The 21,168-nt window shown below is 41.1% G+C and overlaps 1 protein-coding gene across 2 annotated transcripts in view; it reads left to right on the top strand.

Moving 5' to 3' along the window:
* rhbdd2 (rhomboid domain containing 2) overlaps window positions 1–19,076 on the top strand; it is a 40,753-nt gene extending 21,677 nt beyond the window's left edge. The window contains exon 4 of one of the 2 annotated variants that reach the window (XM_033045976.1): window positions 16,502–19,076. In XM_033045976.1, coding sequence (XP_032901867.1) covers window positions 16,502–17,120 — 619 coding nt within the window. In that variant the 3' untranslated portion in view covers window positions 17,121–19,076. The remainder of the gene's footprint in view (window positions 1–16,501) is intronic. The other variant, XM_033045977.1, reaches the window with a different exon arrangement.
* The last annotated feature ends 2,092 nt before the right edge of the window (window positions 19,077–21,168 follow it).

Consider the following 21,168-nt stretch of genomic DNA (forward strand, 5'->3'; position numbering starts at 1 on the left):
TAAAACATCTTTAGCAGTTGTCTTAAGGATTGCAAACCATAGTTGTAATGTAGGCAATGGTATAAATAAGGAAGTGAAAGGTGAGCAAAGGTAACACAATAATATAGGGGTCCTTTCATCTATGTATAGGCTAGGTAAACCAAATAAACAAAATAGCAGTAATGTTGGCGAGATCAGTATACTGAGGAACCAAAAGGGAACATGCTACTTTAGATCTAATATCGTTAAGGCTTCAATAATTGTTTAGATAAAGAGCCGTTGGGAAAGAATTAACAAAATTCTATATGAAGACTTTTGCTAAGTCTTAGATGAGGTTTGTAAATATATCAGAGCAACCACAAATATGATGGAAAATTGTATAAAAATGCAAATTGATAAATAAGCAATGGCTTACTAGCACCGAGCCTTGCGGTACCCCACTAGTCACTGCCTGCCATTCTGAAAGGGACCCGTTAATCCCTACTCTTTGTTTCAAGTCTGCCAACCAATTTTCTATCCATGTCAGTACCCTACCCCAAATACCATGTGTTCTAATTTTGCCCACTAATCTCTTATGTGGGACCTTATCAAATGCTTTCTGAAAGTCCAGGTACACTACATCCACTGGCTCTCCCTTGTCCACTTTCCTAGTTACATCCTCAAAAAAATTCCAGAAGATTCGTCGAGCATGATTTACCCTTCGTAAATCCATGGTGACTCAGACCGATCCTGTTACTGCTATCCAAATGTGCCGCTATTTAATCTTTTATAATTGACTCCAGCATCTTCCCCACCACTGATGTCAGGCTAACTGGTCTATAATTCCTTGTTTTCTCTCTCCTGCCTTTCTTAAAAAGTGGTATAACATTAGCTACCCTCCAATCCACAGGAACTGATCCTGAATCTATAGAACGTTGGAAAATGATCACCAATGCGTCCAATATTTCTAGAGCCATATATCTAGGCTACTGTTTGAGGGCCTGTAGATATCTCCCATTAGGGTCTTTATATCCATACAATTCCTCAGTTCTATCCATACTGACTCTACATCTCCTGATTCTAAGTCACCTCTCGCAAGGGCCTGAATTTCATTCCTCACCAACAGAGCTACCCCACCCATTCTGCCCACCCACCTGCCTGTCTTTTCAATAGGATGTATACCCTTGAATATTCAGTTCTCAGCCCTGGTCCTTTTGCAGCCATGTCTTTGTAATTCCCACAACATCATACTTGCCAATTTCTAACTGAGCCTCGAGCTGATCCACTTTATTTCTTATACTTTGCGTTCACATCGATACTACACCTGTTTTATTTATATTAATAAAAGCACAAATAAGCATTATATGCTTTGAGTTATACAAAGAACAATAATACAGTGATTGCAGATGGTGATCTGCATAAAGGTACAGGTAAATGCTCTACAAATGTTTTCTGACTCGCCTCCGTTGATGAATCCTTTGTTGCCGTCACAGTGGCAATCCCTAGGTAGTGATAGTTCTACAGTGTGAATAGGTGCAGAGCAACAGTTCCTGCGCTCTGCACCTATTCACACTAGGAAATCTCCAAAATCTGTGGAAAGATTGCAATATATTCTCATTTAAACAATGCAATATTTTTGTATGCTATAAAGTAGTTTGCAGGCCTATATTTTATTTTTAATGTAGATGTTAGTGGGGGAGAAAAATGAACGGTGAAAATGTGGAAACTGTTTTAACTTTCAAACTGAATGGAGTGAAGTAAATGTCCAATGGTTTGAAATATAAGCCAGGTTGTTTTGAATTCCTACAACACATGATATGCATTTCAGTAATGGTAATGATTGAAATTACATTTAAGAGTTAGTGTAATTGCATAAAAACACCTCTGCTATTGCAGTTAATTAACGTGCTGAATTTTGAAATGTGTTTCCAATCACGTACCACTTAAAGGCTGATCTGAATTCTGTTCTTTAAGAAATTATGAAGACGATTAGTGGGTAAACATTTCTATTTATTGTGAGAAGCCAAAGGATATAGATATAAGGTCAGTAGCAAAACACATTTGGACTTCAGGAGAAACTTTTGTACCCGAAGAATAGGTGGAACATAATAATTGAGGCAAATGTTGTTGAAGCATTTAATAGTTAGATGGATATGTCAGCACGTGAATGTGTTCAAGGAGAAAGGAATAAGAAGAAATATTGATAAAGGAAGAAGTAATAGGATGGGAGGATGTTTGAATGGAGCATAAATATTGGTATGGTTATATTGGATTTAATGTGTCTATGCTGTAAATTCTATGTAAAAGCTGTGGGATTAGTTTTGAAAAGACATGTCTGCACATAGTATGGGATTTTGGGAAGAAAAGTGGCAGAATAAAATCTAAATATGTCACTTTTAATGCCGTCAAATCCTATTTGTGACATTGCTTTTCAATTCACAATATGTTTGATATAAAATAGCTTATTATACATTCATTTTAACAATTCATTAAATACCTACAAATTAAGGAACACAAAGTAAAGAACACACAGATCATAGGATGAGAAGGGCTAGTTTGATAATTCTAGATACGTATTTTAAGCAACCAACAATGTACTTCCCTTGTTTTTGATAGGTAAATTAATTCCAGTTTTCCCAATCTTTTGCATGCCTCACTTGCTTTGTCTTGCATCTGGGATTAGAACTAAAAATAGCTGTCTATATGAAAGGTTCATTGTCCCAAGCTCTGATTTCTTGCTATAATTCCTTGGAGAAATTGTTCATTCAATACGTTGTGATGAACTTCCTCACTAATTCTTTCAGATTGGCATTTTATTTGAAAATAGAAATGAGGAAAACTATCAAGGGAATGATTTGGTATGGTAATTGAAAAGTTTCTGAAATACTAACTTAGAATGGAATCAGAGCATGCAACCATTGTCTTTTTTGAGGTGGGCAGATGAGAGCTTTGGCTTACAGCCCAGGATGGAATTAATTTTAGCAAATGTTTGCTTGCTGTCAGAGCAATATTTCAATGGCCTGCATTATCTGCAGTTCAAACATTAAAAATGGCATAAAGGAGAGGGCAATGCTTAGGAAGGAACTGCAGATGCTGGTTTAAACTGAAGATAGACACAGAATGCTGGAGTAACACAGCGGGACAGGCAGCATTTCAGGAGAGAAGGAATGGGTGACGTTTCGGGTCGAGACCCTTCTTCAGACTGAAAGTCCCTTTCCCGTGACTTTCAGTTTGAAAAGGGTCTCGACCCGAAACGTCACCCGTTCCTTCTCTCCAGAAATGCTGCCTGTCCCGCTGAGTTACTCCAGCATTCTGTGTCTATCAGAGGGCTATGCTTTCTGTTGGAGGCAATTGAGAACAAAGGAGAAGAACTGTAAAATTTAGATCCAGGCGATTTTAGGAGCTAGATCAAAAACGCTGATGAAAATGTGGAAAATTCGCCTCATCATTCCCAAAAGATTGGATATTGAAAGATGTGGAACTATTGAACCTAATTAATATGTTGTGGATCTGTGTTTCAAGCAATTACAAAGGGTGAAATGAACTGAGGCACAGACTCAGAACTGATGCCCGGGAAGCTCTGCCACACTGATTGTGATTTTGACAAGTGAATTGCAACACAGTAATGGCAATTAAATCTGTTTTACACCATAAAAATCAACATGCTAAGATTTTTCCAGTTACTGAAATAAGTATAACCATCATGGCCGTCCGAAGGGGAGGTGCGCTGGGTGCGACCGCACCCAGCCCTTTTTTTCCCCTAAGAAAAAAAAATCGGGGATTTAAAAAAAAAAAAATCATACGTTTCCACTTTGGAAATGGCCAATTCTCTGTTCTCCCGTCCCCAGGTGGGAGTGGCTGAATCTGAACCCAACGGCTGTAACCCCAACACCAGACCCTCGCCTCCCCCCCCACCGCCGGGGCCCAAGCCATCTTCCCCCACACCACCCCCGCTGGGCCCACGCCACCCCCCGCTGGGTCCATGCCACCCCCGCTGGGCCCACGCCACCCTCGCTGACCCCTGCTAGGCCTACCCAACCCTTGCTGGGTCCACTCCACCCTCGCTGACCCCCGCTGGATCCATGCCACCCCCGCTGGGTCCATGCCACCCCCGCTGGGCCCACACCACCCCCACTGGGTCCATGCCACCCTCGCTGACCCCCGCTTGGTCCACGCCACCCCCGCTGGGTCTACGCCACCCCCGCTGGGTCCACGCCACCCCTGCTGGGTAATCGCCACCCTCGCTGACCCCCGCTGGGCCCACACCACCCCTGCTGGTTCCACGCCACCCCCGCTGGGCCCAAGCCACCCCCGCCGGGCCCCCGCTGGGTCCACGCCACCTTCGCTGACCCCCGCTGGGCACATGCCACCTCCACTGGGCCCACGCCACACCCGCTGGGCCCCCGCCACCCCCACTGGGCCCACGCCACCTTCATCCCCCACCCCCGCTGGGCCCGTGCCACCTTCATCTTCGCCCCTTCCCCCTCCCCCCCCCCCCCGCAAGAAAGAGGGGGGATATGAGAGGGGGAGGGGGAGAGGGGAAGGGAGAGGAGAGAGAGATGGGGAGGGGAGAGGGAAAGGGGGATTATCTTGAGTGAGATTGCAAAATTAAGGTAGGTTTTAGAGCTATTATATTTTCTCCTTCATATGAATAATATTAAACAATATCAAATAATATCAAACAATTGGAACTGCTTTCTTTTCCTTGATAACAATACTGAAAAAAATGAATTCCATAGTTTGTGACATAAATACACATTTTAATGGGATCATTATATACAGATGTAACATTTCCATTTTGAGATCGGGGGAGGGTGGGGGGGGGCTGGGGGCAAATATGCGTCAAGCCGATAGCCTAATCATTAAAGAGTTAAAAGATAGCCTAATCGATAAAGAGCTGAGAAGAGGAATCAGAGCTGCCAAGGAAAGGTACTCTGAGAAGTTGAGGAGCAAGTTCTCAGCTAATGACTCTTCTTCAGTTTGGAAGGGCTTGCAAGAAATCACCAGCTATAAGAGGAAAGCCCCCCGCTCTTAGGACAATCGTCAGCTGACGAACGACCTGAATTAGTTTTACTGCAGGCTTGAAAATCAGAAACGTAACCCTGGTACCCCTTCCCCAACAAACACAGCCAGACCCAGTCTGCAAAGAAAGGACCCTCCACCCTCTCCTTCCCATTCACCACTTCACACCTACTTCACACCTGATTTAAGGCAAGACTCCAGTGTGAAAAGAGTGGACCCTTTCCCACCCCAACCAACACTTCACACCCACTCACAGCCTGACCTCAGTCTGCAAAGACTGGGCCCTTCTACACCCACCCCACTACAATCACCACTTCATACCCAATGACTGCACCTCCACAGACACCTCTGTCAAGCTTCTCAAGTTTGCGGATGACACAACCCTGATTGGACTGATCCAGGATGGGGATCTCTGTACTCTTTTCAGTTTGACATCTTTCCTATAACATGGTGCCCAGAACTGAACACAATATTCTAAATGTGGTCTCACCAACGTCTTATACAACTGCAACATGACCTCCCAACTTCTATACTCAATACTCTGACTGATGAGGGCCAAAGTGCCAAAATACCTTTTGACCACCTGATATACCTGCGACACGACCTTCAAGGAACCATGCAACCATCAACCATTCCTCTGCCCACCTGGCTAATTGATCCTGATCCTGCTGCAATCTTTCACAACCATCTTCACTATCTGCAAAACCACTCACTTCTGTATCATCAGCAAATTTGCTAATCTTGCCCTGTTCTGTGGAGAACATGGATAGGTAACATTTCACAGAGTGCTGGAGTAACTCAGCGGGTCAGGCTGAGTATAGAAGTTTGGAGGTCATGTTGCAGTTGCATAAGAAGTTGGTGAGGCCGCATTCAGAGTATTGTGTTCAGTTCTGGGCACCATGTTATAGGAAAGATGTCATCAAACTGGAAAGGGTACAGTGAAGATTCATGAGGATGTTGCCAGGACTAGAGGGCCAGAGCTATAGGGAGAGGTTGAGTAGGCTGGGACTCTATTTCACGGAGCACAGGAGGATGAGGGATGATCTAATAGAGGTGTATAAAATCATGATTTGAATAAATATGGTTGAGTCTTTTGCCCAGAGTAAGTGAATCGAGGAGCAGAGGACATAAGTTTAAGGTGAAGGGCAAAAGATTTAATAGGAATCTGTGGGGTATGTTTTTCACACAAAGGGTGGTAGGTGTATGGAACCAGCTGCCAGAGGAGGTAGTTGAGGCAGGGACTATCACAACATTTAAGAAACAGTTAGACAGGTACATGGATACGACAGGTTTGGAGGGATATGGATCAAACGTGGGCAGGTGGGACTAGTGCAGATGGGACATGCTGGGCTGAAGGGCCTGTTTCCACACTGTATCACTCTATGACTCTATCTTTCCCTCTCAAACCCATTCTCCTGCCTTCTCCCCATTACCTCTGACACCCGTATCAATCAAGAATCTATCAATCTCCTCCTGAAAAATGTCCATTGATTTGACCTCCACAGCTGTCTGTGGCAATGAATTCCACAGTTCACCACCCTCTGACTTAAGAAATTCCTGCTCATCTCCTTCCTAAAGGAATGTCTTTTAATTCTGAGGCTGTGGCCACTGGTCCTAGACTCTCCCACTAGTGGAAACATCCTCTCCAAATCCACTCCATCCAGGTTTTTACCAGGCTGGGACAGACGGCAACAGCTTCACACCGTGTCCCAAAGCTTGTGTCCTGTCCTGCATCACCCAAGGCAGCAGAGATGTTATAGGAGAGGGCAAGCACCGTAACAAAGTAGCTCACGATGGTTTAGGTAACATTCAGGAATGTCTATGCATGTCACATCATGAATATTACTGAAGAACGCTTGACCCGAACTATAATCTATACCTTTTCTCCAGAGATGCTGCCTGACCCACTGAGTTACTCCAGTACTCTGTGACATGTTACCTATCCATGTTCTCCACAGATGCTGCCTGACTCGCTGAGTTACTCCAGCACTCTGTGAAACGTCGCCTATTCATATTCTCCGCAGATGCTGCCTGACCCACTGAGTTACTCCAGCATTTTGTGACTATTTTCCCCTCATCTGCCTAAGCCCACTCTCCCCCCTCCTTTCCTATGTTCCTTTCCACCCATAAACTTCTCTCTGCCTTTACATTTCATTCCTCTTTCAAATCTGCTCTACTTATCTACATGCATTTTTCTTCTTCACTTTTTAGTCATAGAATGATGCAGTGTGGAAACAGGCCCTTCAGCCCAACTTGCCCACACCGACCGACATGTCCCATCTAAACTAGTCCCACTCACACGCGTTTGGCCCATATCCATCTGAATCTGTCCTATCCATGTACGTGTCCAAATGTCTCTTAAACATTAGGATAGTCCCAGTCTTAACTACCTCCTCTGGCAGCTCGTTACATACACCCAGCACCCTTTGTGTGAAAAAGCTACCTCAGATTTCTGTTAATTTCTGAAATATTGGTCATAAATTTGGTGCAAAAATGCTTAAGCGGGCCCTGGACCTTGGCATCGAGGGACTTCACGCTTCGCGCTCGTGATGTGTGCAGCGCGCACATTATTTCACTTTAAGTTTTTTGTAATCCTGTCATGCCACCGCCCTTTTTGAAAAGCTTCGTACGGGCCTGACCATATTGATTTAAGGTTGGGCTTTAGAACTGAGTTTTTCTCACTTCATTTGAGTTTATTTTCTACCTCAAAATAGTTTTGCTCCATTATTGTATTGCCTATAAAACACTTAAGAATTTGTGAAGACCATGAAATATGCTATATAATTGGAAGTTCTGATGCAACTCATTTTATGGCTGTAGAAGTGTAGATAACAAAAGAATAATGGATAATTCTCTAACATTGTTATAATTTCATGTCGAATTCTACATGCTTACATTGCCAATTATTTCTGGAGTTCTTGTGTGATCAGAAATTGGTGAGAAAAATTGTAACGTTTATTTCCATAACAATTTTTGTTATAGCTTCCATAATAGTTTTGTTATAAATTCAACAGTTTTGTATTAGGGAGGCACAATAATACCAATTAACCATACTGATCTAGTTAATTCTTAAGCCTACTTAGATAAAATGCTTGGAGTGCCAAATTCTAATGTGTTTCTGAATCTTACTTTTATAGTGTGAGTGCACATTCTAGAAGTCCCAGCATTTTATTTTTGCTTTAACAATGTAACATTAATGGAGAGTCAATCATTTATTAATTTTTATGGTATAATTCTTTTAGATGAAACCTACACATATGCCGCATATGAGAAGTTGCTCATTCCATGTGTTACCATGTGTAAAATGGAGCCTTCAATAGGAAGGAAGAGACATTGAATAAATAGTCACTGAGTTGTTCATCGGCACCATTTTGTCATTCAGCTGTTATTCATTCAGCTCAATAGGTGTATTTCGAATGCACAGAATTAGATCAAGACTGAGGTGGTATATATTATGGGAATAGCCCCTTCACTCACTGAGTTTACATCAACCAGCAAGCATCAATTTACACTCATTCTGATCCCATAGTAATTTCCCCCATATTCTTCTCCCTGCCATGTTCTAATGCACGCCTGCATATTAGAAGCAATTTACTGTGATCAGTAGACTGCTGTCCCACATGACTTTGGGATATCGGAGGATATCAGAGCACATGGGACGACTCATGGAGTGACAGGGAGAATGTGCAAACCCTTCACAGACAGCGTTGGAGATTAGGTTGAACTGCAGTAGCTAGAGCTGTGATGCAACAGCTTTATCGATGGCAACACTAAACCCTGTAAGCTACCTAGAAGTTAAGGCATACTTGAACAAGAGAGTGAAGCATTGATTTGTGTATTTATGTATTCTGTCCTTATTTTATGTTCACATTTATGGGTAAAAACCTGTTGCATACATTTATATTAATATAATTAGTGCCCACCATTCTATAACTGTGACATCACTACACCTCTTCTAGCAGAAGAGTGCAATTACAATGTGAACGGTTCATACAGGTCATTTACATTATGAATGAAAATTCACTGTGGAGAAAAATAAGTGAATGCAATGGTAATATTTTTGAGCTGTGGATGCATACATGCTCGTACAAGTGATTTCTGAGTATTTAAATCATGCATTTGGTCACATTTTGTCATCTGCAAACCATTTACTTTTAGTTTCTAAAGTTGCATGTATTGTAGAAAATGCTAGCTGTGTGGAAGAACTATTTTTAAAAGAATATTTGAAGGTCTGAATTCGTCTGAGAAAATCCTGTAGCTCTGGGATAAAACAGTCTGCTGGCGTTCTATGGGTTCAAATTGCAGAAGTGTCCATTTCAAATTTCAAAGACTACCAGTATGTTTCTGGTTGGTTGTTGTACATCAGCCCTCTTGCTGGTTATTGGAAACTGCAATGTGCTGCAATGTGATCTTCAATTTTGTTAAGTGAGTCCAAATTGATACTCTATCTTTTAGTTCCTTTTTAGAAACAGTAATCATTGACAGTTTGATAAACCCTCCCTTCCATTTTGGAGGTTAGATGAGCTACATCCAAGTGGGCAACATTGATATAATTGAGTTTGCTTTGTTGACCTTGGAGGAGAAACCTTTGTTATTATTTGGTTTTGCTTTATTGAGACATGCACTGTAATTATGTGCTTCCATTGTTTTAGTTTCAAGAACCACCTCCCAAGTAGAGTGTTTTTCTAGCACCTCCTGCATAGCTAATGTTGAGTCTTCTAAAGACTTGCAGATCTAAATTGATTGTGACTTTAAGCTTAATTGCTATGTGAAGTTGAAGTCCACACATTAACTCTAAGTAGAAGCAGACTTCTTACTGATAGAGAAACTAAAGACCTTCAAACCTAAAGCAACAAAGTAAACTTAAAAAATGGAAAGTGCACAAGTAGAACATTTATTTGTCTTACAAATCTTTTTGTAAATATGGTTATGAATGTATTGGTCGAATACATAGGCTTGTAATGTTTAAATCCGTTCAAATGTGAAATGGTATGGTTCTTCAGGGCTATTTTTTTCTTTGCACTTTTCCAAGAAAATGGACAGAAAATTGATACCTTGAAGAAAATTAATGAGCCTTTGTGTCAATATGATGGTAAAGTTAAGTATAGTTCAGGCTTCCTCAATAGGCACGCAAGTTTTATCTCCGGAAGTTTTTACAATGCAAATGGGTACGGTCTTACCTGGGTAGTGGATGCTCATACTGATAATTGGAGACAGCTTTCTGGATGTGGTTTAATACTCAAATGAACAAATAAAGGAGTCTGTCTAGCTTGACAAAAAAATAGACACATCAATGCAGGCGTCTGTGATGGCTGAATAATAACATCATATTGAACTACTTCATCCTTCCTTTTTATCATAAAGTTAGGAGTGGATATGTTTGCTGATGATTCCACAATGTTTAAATTTATTTGTAACACCTCAGCAAATGAAGAACCTAGGCAACATTCTTCTTCCTCTACTTCTTCTTCTTCTTTGGAGTTTTACGGCAGCCGGCATCCGCAATGTTGCATTGCTGCCACCTTCTGGCTTCATTCCACAGTACTCATGTCTTTATATTAGATCCTTTTTATAAGCCCAGAGGCCCTCAAGAAATCAAACAATAACTTTATTCCTTTTCCTTTCCCTCCACACTCTAGAATGTTCTTTACTGATATTTCTGTCAATCCAATTTTCCTCATTTCAATGATCATAAATCCTCTTTCTGTCTCATATCTCCTACATGCAATTAGGGCATGCTGGAACTGTTTCTGGCTGATGGCATTCCTCACACAGCCCAGTAGGGTGTTTTCCCAATATTTTTAATGTGCTGTTCAGGTGAGTGTGTCCTATCCTCAATCTTGTTAATACTACCTGTTCCCTCCTGTTCCCCCCTCTTCTTGCTGTAATGCCCACTCTGTTTTGTAGCGAATAGAGGTGTCTCCCCTTTGTCTCCTGTTCCCAGTATTGTTGCCATTCCTGATTTATTTTCTTCCACACAATGTGTTTTCCTTCAGCTTTGGATAGTTGTAAGTTTACCTCTATGTTTCTTTTTTTTACAGCCTCCTTTGCCAATTTATCCACCTTTTCATTCCCTAGAACACCAATGTGTGCTGGGACCCACAACAAAGTCACGTCACTGCCCCTCCTTGTCACTTGGCTTAATAGTAGCAGGATTTCATAAACTAAGTCAGGCCGCCTATGGGATGCACCAGACCCAATACTCTGGATTGCAGATAATGAGTCGCTACATATTACTACTTTACATGGTTGCACCTGTTCCATCCACCGAACTGCCATCAAAATAGCGTACAGTTCCACTGTATATACTGTCAAATAGTTTGTTCTTTTGTAAAGCTCAACATTCATCCCCTGGACTACCACAGCCACCCCTGTTGTTTCAGCTACTGGATCCTTTGATCCATCTGTGAAAATTAAGAGGTGCTCCCTGTATCTGGGCAACATTCATTCATTCATGGGCTAATAAGTAGTAAGTAACATTAGTGCCACTAAAGTGCCAGGCAATGCCTATCTCCAATAGGAGAGTGCCTAATCAGCTACCCTTGATACTCAATGGCATTGCCATTAATGGGACTCCCATCAACAACCCAGGGGGTCAGCATTGACCAGAATATCACCGGAGCCAGCCACATAAATACAGTGATGACAAGAACAGGTCAAAGGTTGAGTATTCTGTGGTGAGTGATTCACCATGTGATCCCAAGGCTATTCCACAGTCAACAAGGCACAAGTCAGGAGTGTGATGGAATATTTTTGACTTGTTTAAATAAGTGCAGTTCCAATAACTCCCAAAGAAGCTTGACTACCATCTAGATAAAAGCAGCCCACTTGGGTATGCTCTCAATGACCCTACATTTTAATTCCCTCCTTCATTGGAATGATGTGGCTTAATTGTGCACTGTCAAAAATGGCATTAGAGTTACTCACTTGGGCTACTCCAGCAGCACCACCCAAACTCCGCCATGAAGAAGGGCAGACAACGCATGAGAACACTGCCACCTGCTAACTTCCCTCCTAGTTCCACCCTCTTGGAAGTATCTTGATAGTCCACCATCATCACTGGGTCCAAATCATGGATCTATAATCCATGCTGAGGGAATGTTTTTTCTGGTACATATTTTGGAAAGCACATGTTTAAATTGTAAGAATTTATAATTCTGGAAGCAGTGGAAGGATTGGGTAGTAGTGATGGGGAAGAAATGAGTGCTTCAGCTTGGAATCTGAAATTATGTTTATGGATGATTTCACCACAGGGAGGCAAGTAGAAATTGGGCACTAAATGGAAGATCAGGTCAGAAAACATCGTGAGAAATTATTTGTCTGCATTTGTAGGAAAGTGAAAATAGGAGAAGGCAGTCCTACTGAAGTAGACATGGAAAATCTTGTCAAAGCCTGCCCGAGGTCAAAGGGATATGGAAGAAATCTGAGCAATGATAGACACAAAAAGCTGGAGTAACTCAGCGGGACAGGCAGCATCTCTGGAGAGAAGGAATGGGTGACGCTCTGGGTCAAGACCCTTCTTCAGACTCTACAGCAACCCTAACATAAAGTTCTCCTCTAAATCTGAGCTATGGACTACCATAGAGGAGGTTATTTATAGATTAGTTTCAGTGAAATTGAACTGAAATTGGAAACATACTTTTCAAAATGTCATGTTAGGCATGTATGCCAATAATTTCAAGGACGGTGAGAGAAATGAAATGTTTGAAGTAGATTCACAGAAACATGCTGCACAGAAACATGCTCATTGGCTTAACTGACATGCCTATCCAACCTAATCCCATTTGGCCCATGCACCTTTAAACCTTTCTCTCCGTGTACTGTCTAAATGTCTTTTAAACATTGCAGCTTGCTCCATATACATACCATTGTCTGTGTGGAAAAACTAATTTCTAAGATCCCTTTTAAATTTTCCCCCTCCCCCCTTAGACCTATGGCCCCCTAGTTTTAGACTCTCCTACCCTGGGAAAAACTGACTATCTGTACCACTTTTGATTTTATAAACATCTATAAGGTTACTCCTTGGCCTCCTTCACCAGGGCAAACTCTCCTAATAACTCAAGCCATCAGTCCAAGCAACGCTCTTGGGAATCTTTTCTCCACCCACTCTAGCGTAATCATATCCTTCTTAGCATGTAGCAACCAGAACTGAACATAGCACTCCAACTGCAATCTAAATAACATTCTGTGCAGTCGTATCATGATGTCTCAATTCTTACACTCAATGTCATGGCTGATGAAGACAGATGCATGGGATCAGCTGGGATCTATCAATTGCGTGTGGTGATTAATAGCTACGTAGAATGGGTGGATGTGTTGCAATTCCATATAAATCATTGAATCATACAGCACAGAGTTCATCCTTTATGCCCTCCTTGTCTATGCCGACGATGCTACATATATAGGGTAATATCCCTGTACTCTTTTATACATTGTAAATGTATCTAGTTAGATAGGCTAATAGATTATAAAGGCAAATGTTATGTTGCAAAAGCAAAATACTCCAGATGCAAGAGATGGGAAATAAAACTATGGAAAAATGCAAATGATAGGTAGCATTGCTGGAGAGAGAAAGAGTGAACATCTCGCATTTACTGCCAGGCATGTCTTCCTGCTATGCATTTCACAACTTTTGTCTGTTTTTATCCACTCTTTCAGAACTCCCATTGATTAATTGATCAGTTAGTTTTGCTTACACCATATCCCCAAAGTCACTGTGGCATTACTGTCTCAGACATCTCCATTGTTGCCTGGTTCCATTGTTGGTACATCTGACAATTAAACACTATTGACTCCTTGCAGCTAAAGGAACTTTATTTCTCTCCTTCCCAATTCTGAAGAAGGGTCTTTAACCTGAAATCTTAACTCTATTTCTTGTCCTACAAATGCGGCAGTGTAATTCCAGCACTTTCTGTTTGTATTTAAAATTTCACCAGAATGGAAATAGCACAAGACAACCTGATCGTCTGCAGAATAGATAAGTGAAGTTGCAAATGGCCACAATCTAATTGAATGATGGAAAAAGCTCCAGAGTTTAGTCTATTTCTATTCCTTTTATTTGCAGGACACAACTTTTGCAGAGAGCACAAACAAAAAGAAAAATGTTGCAGATGCTGAGAATCTGAAACAAAACCAGAAGGTGCTGGAAATTCTTGGCATCTGTGGGAGAGTGGGAGAGAAACGGGGTTTATGTTTCAGATTGCCCATCCATCACCAGTGTTTTCATTACACACAGCTGCTCTGCTGAGTGTTTGCAGCACAACCTTTTGTTGTGAAAGGTTTTGGGAAGTAGCCCAAATTTTAAAAAAATGCGCTTCACCCACCTTCTGTCATCATGATTAGCCAAACAACTGTTTGTCGCAGACACGTTCTACAGCTACTTTGTTTTCACACAGTTTGTTCCACTTTATAAAACTTAATTTTCCTTTAATTGGTGTTTTGGCACAAATGGATTGTTATTGACATGCATTTAATAAGCTTATCAGACTTGTTACTGAAGTATTGGAATAGGACATGTTCTGAAATCCCAGTAGTTTAATACAAAAACGTTGCCATTTGCTCACCCTCTTTTAGTGTCAGAAAATGAGAGACGCTCCCGTGCGAATGCAAATGATTTAAACCTCCTGGCTAAACTTTGGTAATTTCTCAGCTGTGCTTTGTCATTTGACTCTCTGGGTCTGGTTGATTTATGTATTGTAGGTTTGGAGTCGGAGGATGAATTATTTGCCACATGATATTCAGCCTCTGTCCTGCTCCCTAATTAGGTGCCTGGGTTAGTTGAGCTTCTGGTCACTGTTGACCTCCAGCTTTTTGATGGTGGTATCTTAGCAATATTAATGCCATTGAATGCCAAGGATAGGTGGCTAGACTTTTATAGAAGGTATTAATTGCCTGCCACTTTAATGTCACTTGTCAACCCATAACTGAATATATCGCAGGCACGGACTGTTTTGTTTGCTGAGGAGATGTGGATAACATTTTGTGTAATCATCACAAATATTCCCACTACCAACAATTTGATTGAAGAAGCTCATTGATGAAGAAGCTGAAGATGGTTGGAAATAAGACATTGCCATGAGAAACTCGTGGACCTGGGGTAATTGACCTTTAGCAACCACGGCCTTCTTTGAGCAAGGTACGACTCTAACCAACGGTGTGTTTCCACCTCGATGCTGTTGACTCAATTTTACTAGGGTGCATTGATGCCAAAATTGATCCAAAAAATCCCTTGATATCAAGGGTAGTCTTAGAATTCAGCTGATTAGGTCCATCTGGAGTGCAGAGTCGAATGGACCTGCCAAAATCAAAACTGGACATCAGTATTGGTGATAAAGCGCTGCTTGGCAGCACGATTGATGACATTTCTTAGTCTTCTTAATTGAAGCAGATACGTGCCTGGTATGATCAACCTGCCCATTTCAAATTTTGGTCTAATATCTTTCCTGAACTGCTTCCAACTCGCTTACATTCTTCCTTGAATAATGAGACCAATACCATATACAGTAGTGCAGATGTGGTGCCACCTATGCCCGATATAACCTCCCTATTTTTGTATTCAGTTTGTTAACATTCTGTAACTGACCCTGGAACATGCCTCATGTACAGACTTTCATCTGCTAAACTTTGGAGTAAATTCCACGAGTTTTTTTTGTGGCCAAATGCTTTTATTTTAATTAATCTCAATGATAACAGTCACATATGTTAATTTATTGTGCATTTTGGTTGAGGATTGTTTCTTAGGAGTGAGTTTTGGCGTTATGATGTCTTGTGCACGTGCATTTGTGAAGGAAGCAATTCCATTAAAAGAGTAAACCTATCTTAATTGTCATTCGGGTATAGCTTGATCAAAGGGATGAGTACTAGCAACCATTGGAGTTTGGGTGGGTCAAATTGCAGCAGAAAGCAGAGGTGGTTGTTACTGTCACGTTGTTGGGTCATTGATCTTTATCTGAATTCTTCCAAATGGAGAGAGCATGGAAATGGAGAGATCATTGTGTGCACGACCACAGTTCCTGCACACAATGATCGATCATTTGATGCCAGATTTGTAGGGCTCTACTGCTTTAAGATTTTACTGGTGTGAATCTTTTAATACTTCAAGATGTTTATGATCCTGAAGATGATTAAAGGACTTTGCATGTATTCCTGAAAGGCTATATATTTTGCCCTTGGAAAAAATGTCTGGCTGTTTACTTTGAGCCTTACCTAAAATACATTTGTGTTTATTCCACGCAGTCATTTTGAACTCATGGCTGTAATTTTCTTGCTGTTGAGTTTTTTTTCTTGTCAAGGGTCCTTGCATATCTAGCTATATATGGGATGCTTGGTGAAATTGGAATGTAAAGCGTATCATCAGGAATTATTTGTGAGAAAAGTGTTTTTGTGACCTCCTCACACTGACCTTGGATATTATCTGCAACTTCGCTGTATAAAACATGTCATTGTCTGAGGACCAATGTTTAGTTGATGGAAATGTATATTGCAATTCAACATTGGGATTTTTTTCTTCTTTTTATTTTAGGTGTAAACCTAAACCAGGGTCCTACCCCACTCAAACCTATTACTTTCCTCCATCCACTGGCCCTCAGTCCTGCCATTATTCAGGGAATTTAAAAGACCCGATTCATTTGTATGGATATGAGCGGCAACAGCGTCTTGGTTATAATCTCGAACATATTCCTGGATTTGAAAATGATGCTGGGCGTGCATCTGGACATGGACACAGTCATGATATTACGCATCCGTCTGGACATGTATTCAGCCATGATCTCAGGCAGACATTTGGACATGGACACAGCCATAATGTTGGACACTTATCTGCACAGGGACTTGGCCATGAACACGGGTTGGCGTCAGGGCATGGGCACTACCATGATGCATCTGGTCATGGACACAGTCATGGTGTTGGTATTTATGGACATGCCCGTGACCTTGGATGTGGTCATGATCTTGGGCACATATCTGGACATGGGTACAGCCACAAACTTGAACATAATCCTGAGCAGGGACATACTTGTGACCATAAACCTGATTATCAATATCCTGGAGAGGGGCATTATAATTCTCCTGGGATTGATCAAGGTTTTAAGAGTCCTGCTCCAAAACAGTTTGAGGATTCCTGTTCAGTGGTAATGAACTAACTTTTGCCGAAGGATTCTTTTTAAGAGGATGCTGCGCACTCAAGTGGTGCCGGCCTATTATCAAAGGGAACGCCATTCCTTGCCAAATATGCCGTTCTTTAAAGTTAAGAATTGTAAGTTATGATGTCTTTTCAATCCACTAAAGCAGCATAAAAGTGGATGTTCATGGAATATGAATCTAGTTGTGAGAGATTTAAATATCAGCAACTATACTATATATTTGAATATATTAGAAATAAAAACGTTTTTTTTTTGTATTTTTGATTTCCTGTTCATTTGAATATTGTGCTACACTTTTAGATTGGAGAATTATTTTCTGCTGGCAAAGTATAATCCATTTTAGATTTTTGCCTTAAAGCTGGCAACCTATTCCTTTTACAAATGCAACTGTGATTACCAAGCTCTTTTTTCATTCAATGAATGTGCCTTTTAAACATTAGTGATAACTAAGTTTTGTAAACACAAAATATTGAAAAATGCTGGCCATTAGTCAGTCATAAAGCAACACCATACTCAAACTGGCCCTTTGACCCACCAAGTTGCCTAACTGAGCTAGTCCCACTTGTGCCTAGACCATATCTTTCCAAACCTTTCCTATCTGTCTAAGTGCCTTTTAAATGTTATAGTTGTACCCACCTCTACCACTTCTTCTGGCAGCTCATTCCATATATGCATCGCCCTCCTGTGTGGGAAAAGATTGCCTCTCTGGTCACTTTTAAAACTTTCCTTTATCATCTTAAAGCTATGCTCTCTCTTTTTAAACTCCTCTACCCAGGTTATTCATCAGCATATGTTGAGATTTTGGGATTGCAATGATGGCAAAACTATAACTATTTGCTGGTATTCGTTTCTATTTCACTACCACCATTTCTCCACCGCCTATTGTTTAACAGTTTTTTGACTGGAATTCAAAACTGGATAGTGAATTACCACCACTAAAAGTTGAGAATTCTGCCACAACATCCATCCTTCTCTCAGGTCATTGAGACTAAACCAGACCATTTGTGCCTTTTGGTGTGATTTTTGGTTCAGAGATACACTGTGATGATCTGTTTGCTCATATACAAAGACTGCCCACTTCTGAATCCATGACCATGTTCAATTCACCCCCTGCCTCGGCTCTTCTGCTGTGGAATCCTTCAATGTAGACTTGTCTCTACCAATGCTCTCCTGACCAGCGTTCTATCTTAAACCATACACTGGCTCAAAAATTCCAAAGTCCCCCTTTCTACCTGCCACTAGGTCATACTTTCCCATCAGTCCTGTACACCCTTACATCTCTATGGTCTCTTGGTCTGATTATGCTTCGCTTTAAAACAAAACACAAAAAAAACAAAACCAATGCTTTACCCCTTTCTCTTTTTGTGTGACATTCAGCCCTTCAACTCTTGAGTTGACTCAATGAAGCTTGAATTTTTGACCCTCATCATGTGCAGTTGTATTCACATCGTCATTGGCTTTACATGCTGAGGTGCTAAACGTTCTGCCTCCCTACCTCTCCTACTTTAAGACCATTCTGAAAACCCACCTCTTCATTTGAATTTTTGATGTGATTTTGGGCTTGTAACAGTGACAAATCCACAGCATTACATTGGGAAGTTGGTGGAACCTTTGGGTTTTCACCACATGCGTAGTTTAATGGTCTTTCTGTCAATGATGCAGCACAGTTGTGTAGCTTCCTAATGAAGTCACTTGAAATAATGGGAACCTGTTACCTCTGCTGTAAAATTAAACCTTTGACTTGAGGGGTAGTAATTAATATGTCATCTGGCCCCAGAAACATCTTGTGCTGCTGTATTGTCATTTTCTTCACATAACAATTTCAAAATGTAAGGGATTTTTAAATGTTTTGTTACAAAGATTTGCTATTTTATATTCTATTGTAATTGTGCTACACTGTTTAGAATTCTGTAAATTTTTGTAAAACATAATTAAAAATTGTGCTTTTTGCTTGCTGGGACAGTGTCTGTCAAAACTGTTTAATGTTACTGGCTGTGCTGTTAGCTTGATGACATCAGCTGATGGACTCCAGAGATTGCCTGTAATTCTGTCAGTAAAAGTTTAGTTTAGAGATACAGCGTGGAAACAGGTTTCGGCTCACTGAGTCCACGTCGACCACCGATCTCCGCGCTTCTAACACTATCGCGCACACACTAGGGACAATTTACATATACACCAAGCCAATTGGCCTACAAACCTGAACATCTTTGGAGTGTGGGAGGAAACCGGAGCCTCCCAGAGAAAACGTCCAAACTCCATACAGACAGAACTCGTAGTCAGGATTGAACTCGAATCTACCATGCTGTACCTCTGTCGGCAACAGGCATCACAGAAGGGAAAGTCGTGAAAATAAAAACTGCCAGACCTTTCTTCCAGGTCAGTGGCAAGAATTGTTAATTTACTTACGACATCAAAGTCTGATGCAACTTTTCTTTGCCTAGCGTTGAATCATTTTTTTGTTTTGAAACATAGAAAAATAGGTGCAGGAGTAGGCCATTCGGCCCTTTGAACCTGCACTGCCATTCAATATGATCATGGCTGATCATCCAACTCGGTATCCTGTACCTGCCTTCTCTCCCTGATCCCCTTAGCCACAAGGGCCACATCTAACTCCCTCTTAAATATAGCCTATGAACTGGCCTCGACTACCCTCTGTGGCAGAGAGTTCCAGAGATTCACCACTCTCTGTGTGAAAAAATGCTTTTCTCATCTCGGTTTCAAAGGATTTCCCCCTTATCCTTAAGCTGTGACCCCTTGTCCTGGACTTCCCCAACATCGGGAACAATCTTCCTGCATCTAGCCTGTCCAACCCCTTAAGAATTTTGTACGTTTCTATAAGATCCCCCCTCAATCTCCTAAATTCTAGCGAGTACAAGCCGAGTCTATCCAGTCCTTCTTCATATGAAAGTCCTGACATCACAGGAATCAGTCTGGTGAACCTTCTCTGTACTCCCTCTATGGCAAGAATGTCTTTCCTCAGATTTGGAGACCAAAACTGTATGCGATACTCCAGGTGTGGTCTCACCAAGACCCTGTACAACTGCAGTAGAACCTCCTTGCTCCTATACTCAAATCCTTATGCTATGAATGCTAACATACCATTCGCTTTCTTCACTGCCTGCTGCACCTGCATGCCCACTTTCAATGACTGGTGTACCATAACACCCAGGTCTCGTTGCATCTCCCCTTTTCCTAATCGGCCACCATTCAGATAATAGTCTACTTTCCTGTTTTTGCCACCAAAGTGGATAACCTCACATTTATCCACATTATGAGCTTATCCACTTTGGTGGCAAAAACAGGAAAGTAGACTATTATCTACTCGTGTTCATGTTATTGTGTTAAGTTCTGTAAGAATACTATTTGCTGCTGTTCTCTTCAGTTCTTTATTTAATGGCTTATTTCTGAAAAGTATAACTTAAATAAGTTACCACAGTCTTGTTAAAGCTCAACAAGTTACCCTGTCCTCCTTAAATGCAGTACTTACCACTCCACGTCCATTGTTTCAAAGTACATATTAAAAATGCCTGTTATTCATATCAAATGTATCTGTAACATGTTTAACTCTAATTATATTCCATTCTGTAGATCTGTTTGTATAACCTAGGCTGACACTCCTGTATGGTAATCAAAACGTGGTTGTATGGTCAGAAATGCTGTCTTTTGGGTGAGATTTAAATTGGTGTCCCATCTGCCCAACTGGGCTAGATGTAAACAAAGAGCTAATTAGATTTTCTTGGTATTGACCAATCTCGATGCCTTTTACATCATTTTAAATATAATCTAGCCATTGCCATTGTTGTTTGGGGAATATTGGTTACAAAGTGCTGCCTGATTACACGAAAGATAAACATGTTCTTTGCCGAAGACTGAACAAAACATGAAAAAGCCAGCTTGCAATTTTTAAATCCTTTTTTAAAATAAGCAAAAAAACACTTTTGATAGATAACAGGACCTCAAGACGCATAAAGTCTTTCTGAAAGGTCCTTTTATATAATGAGCCGGTGAATGTGGAATTGCCACCAAGCAGTAGACAGACTACAGATAA

This window comes from Amblyraja radiata, chromosome 28 (genome assembly GCF_010909765.2).
Source record: "Amblyraja radiata isolate CabotCenter1 chromosome 28, sAmbRad1.1.pri, whole genome shotgun sequence".
Classification (NCBI taxonomy): Eukaryota; Metazoa; Chordata; class Chondrichthyes; order Rajiformes; family Rajidae; genus Amblyraja; species Amblyraja radiata.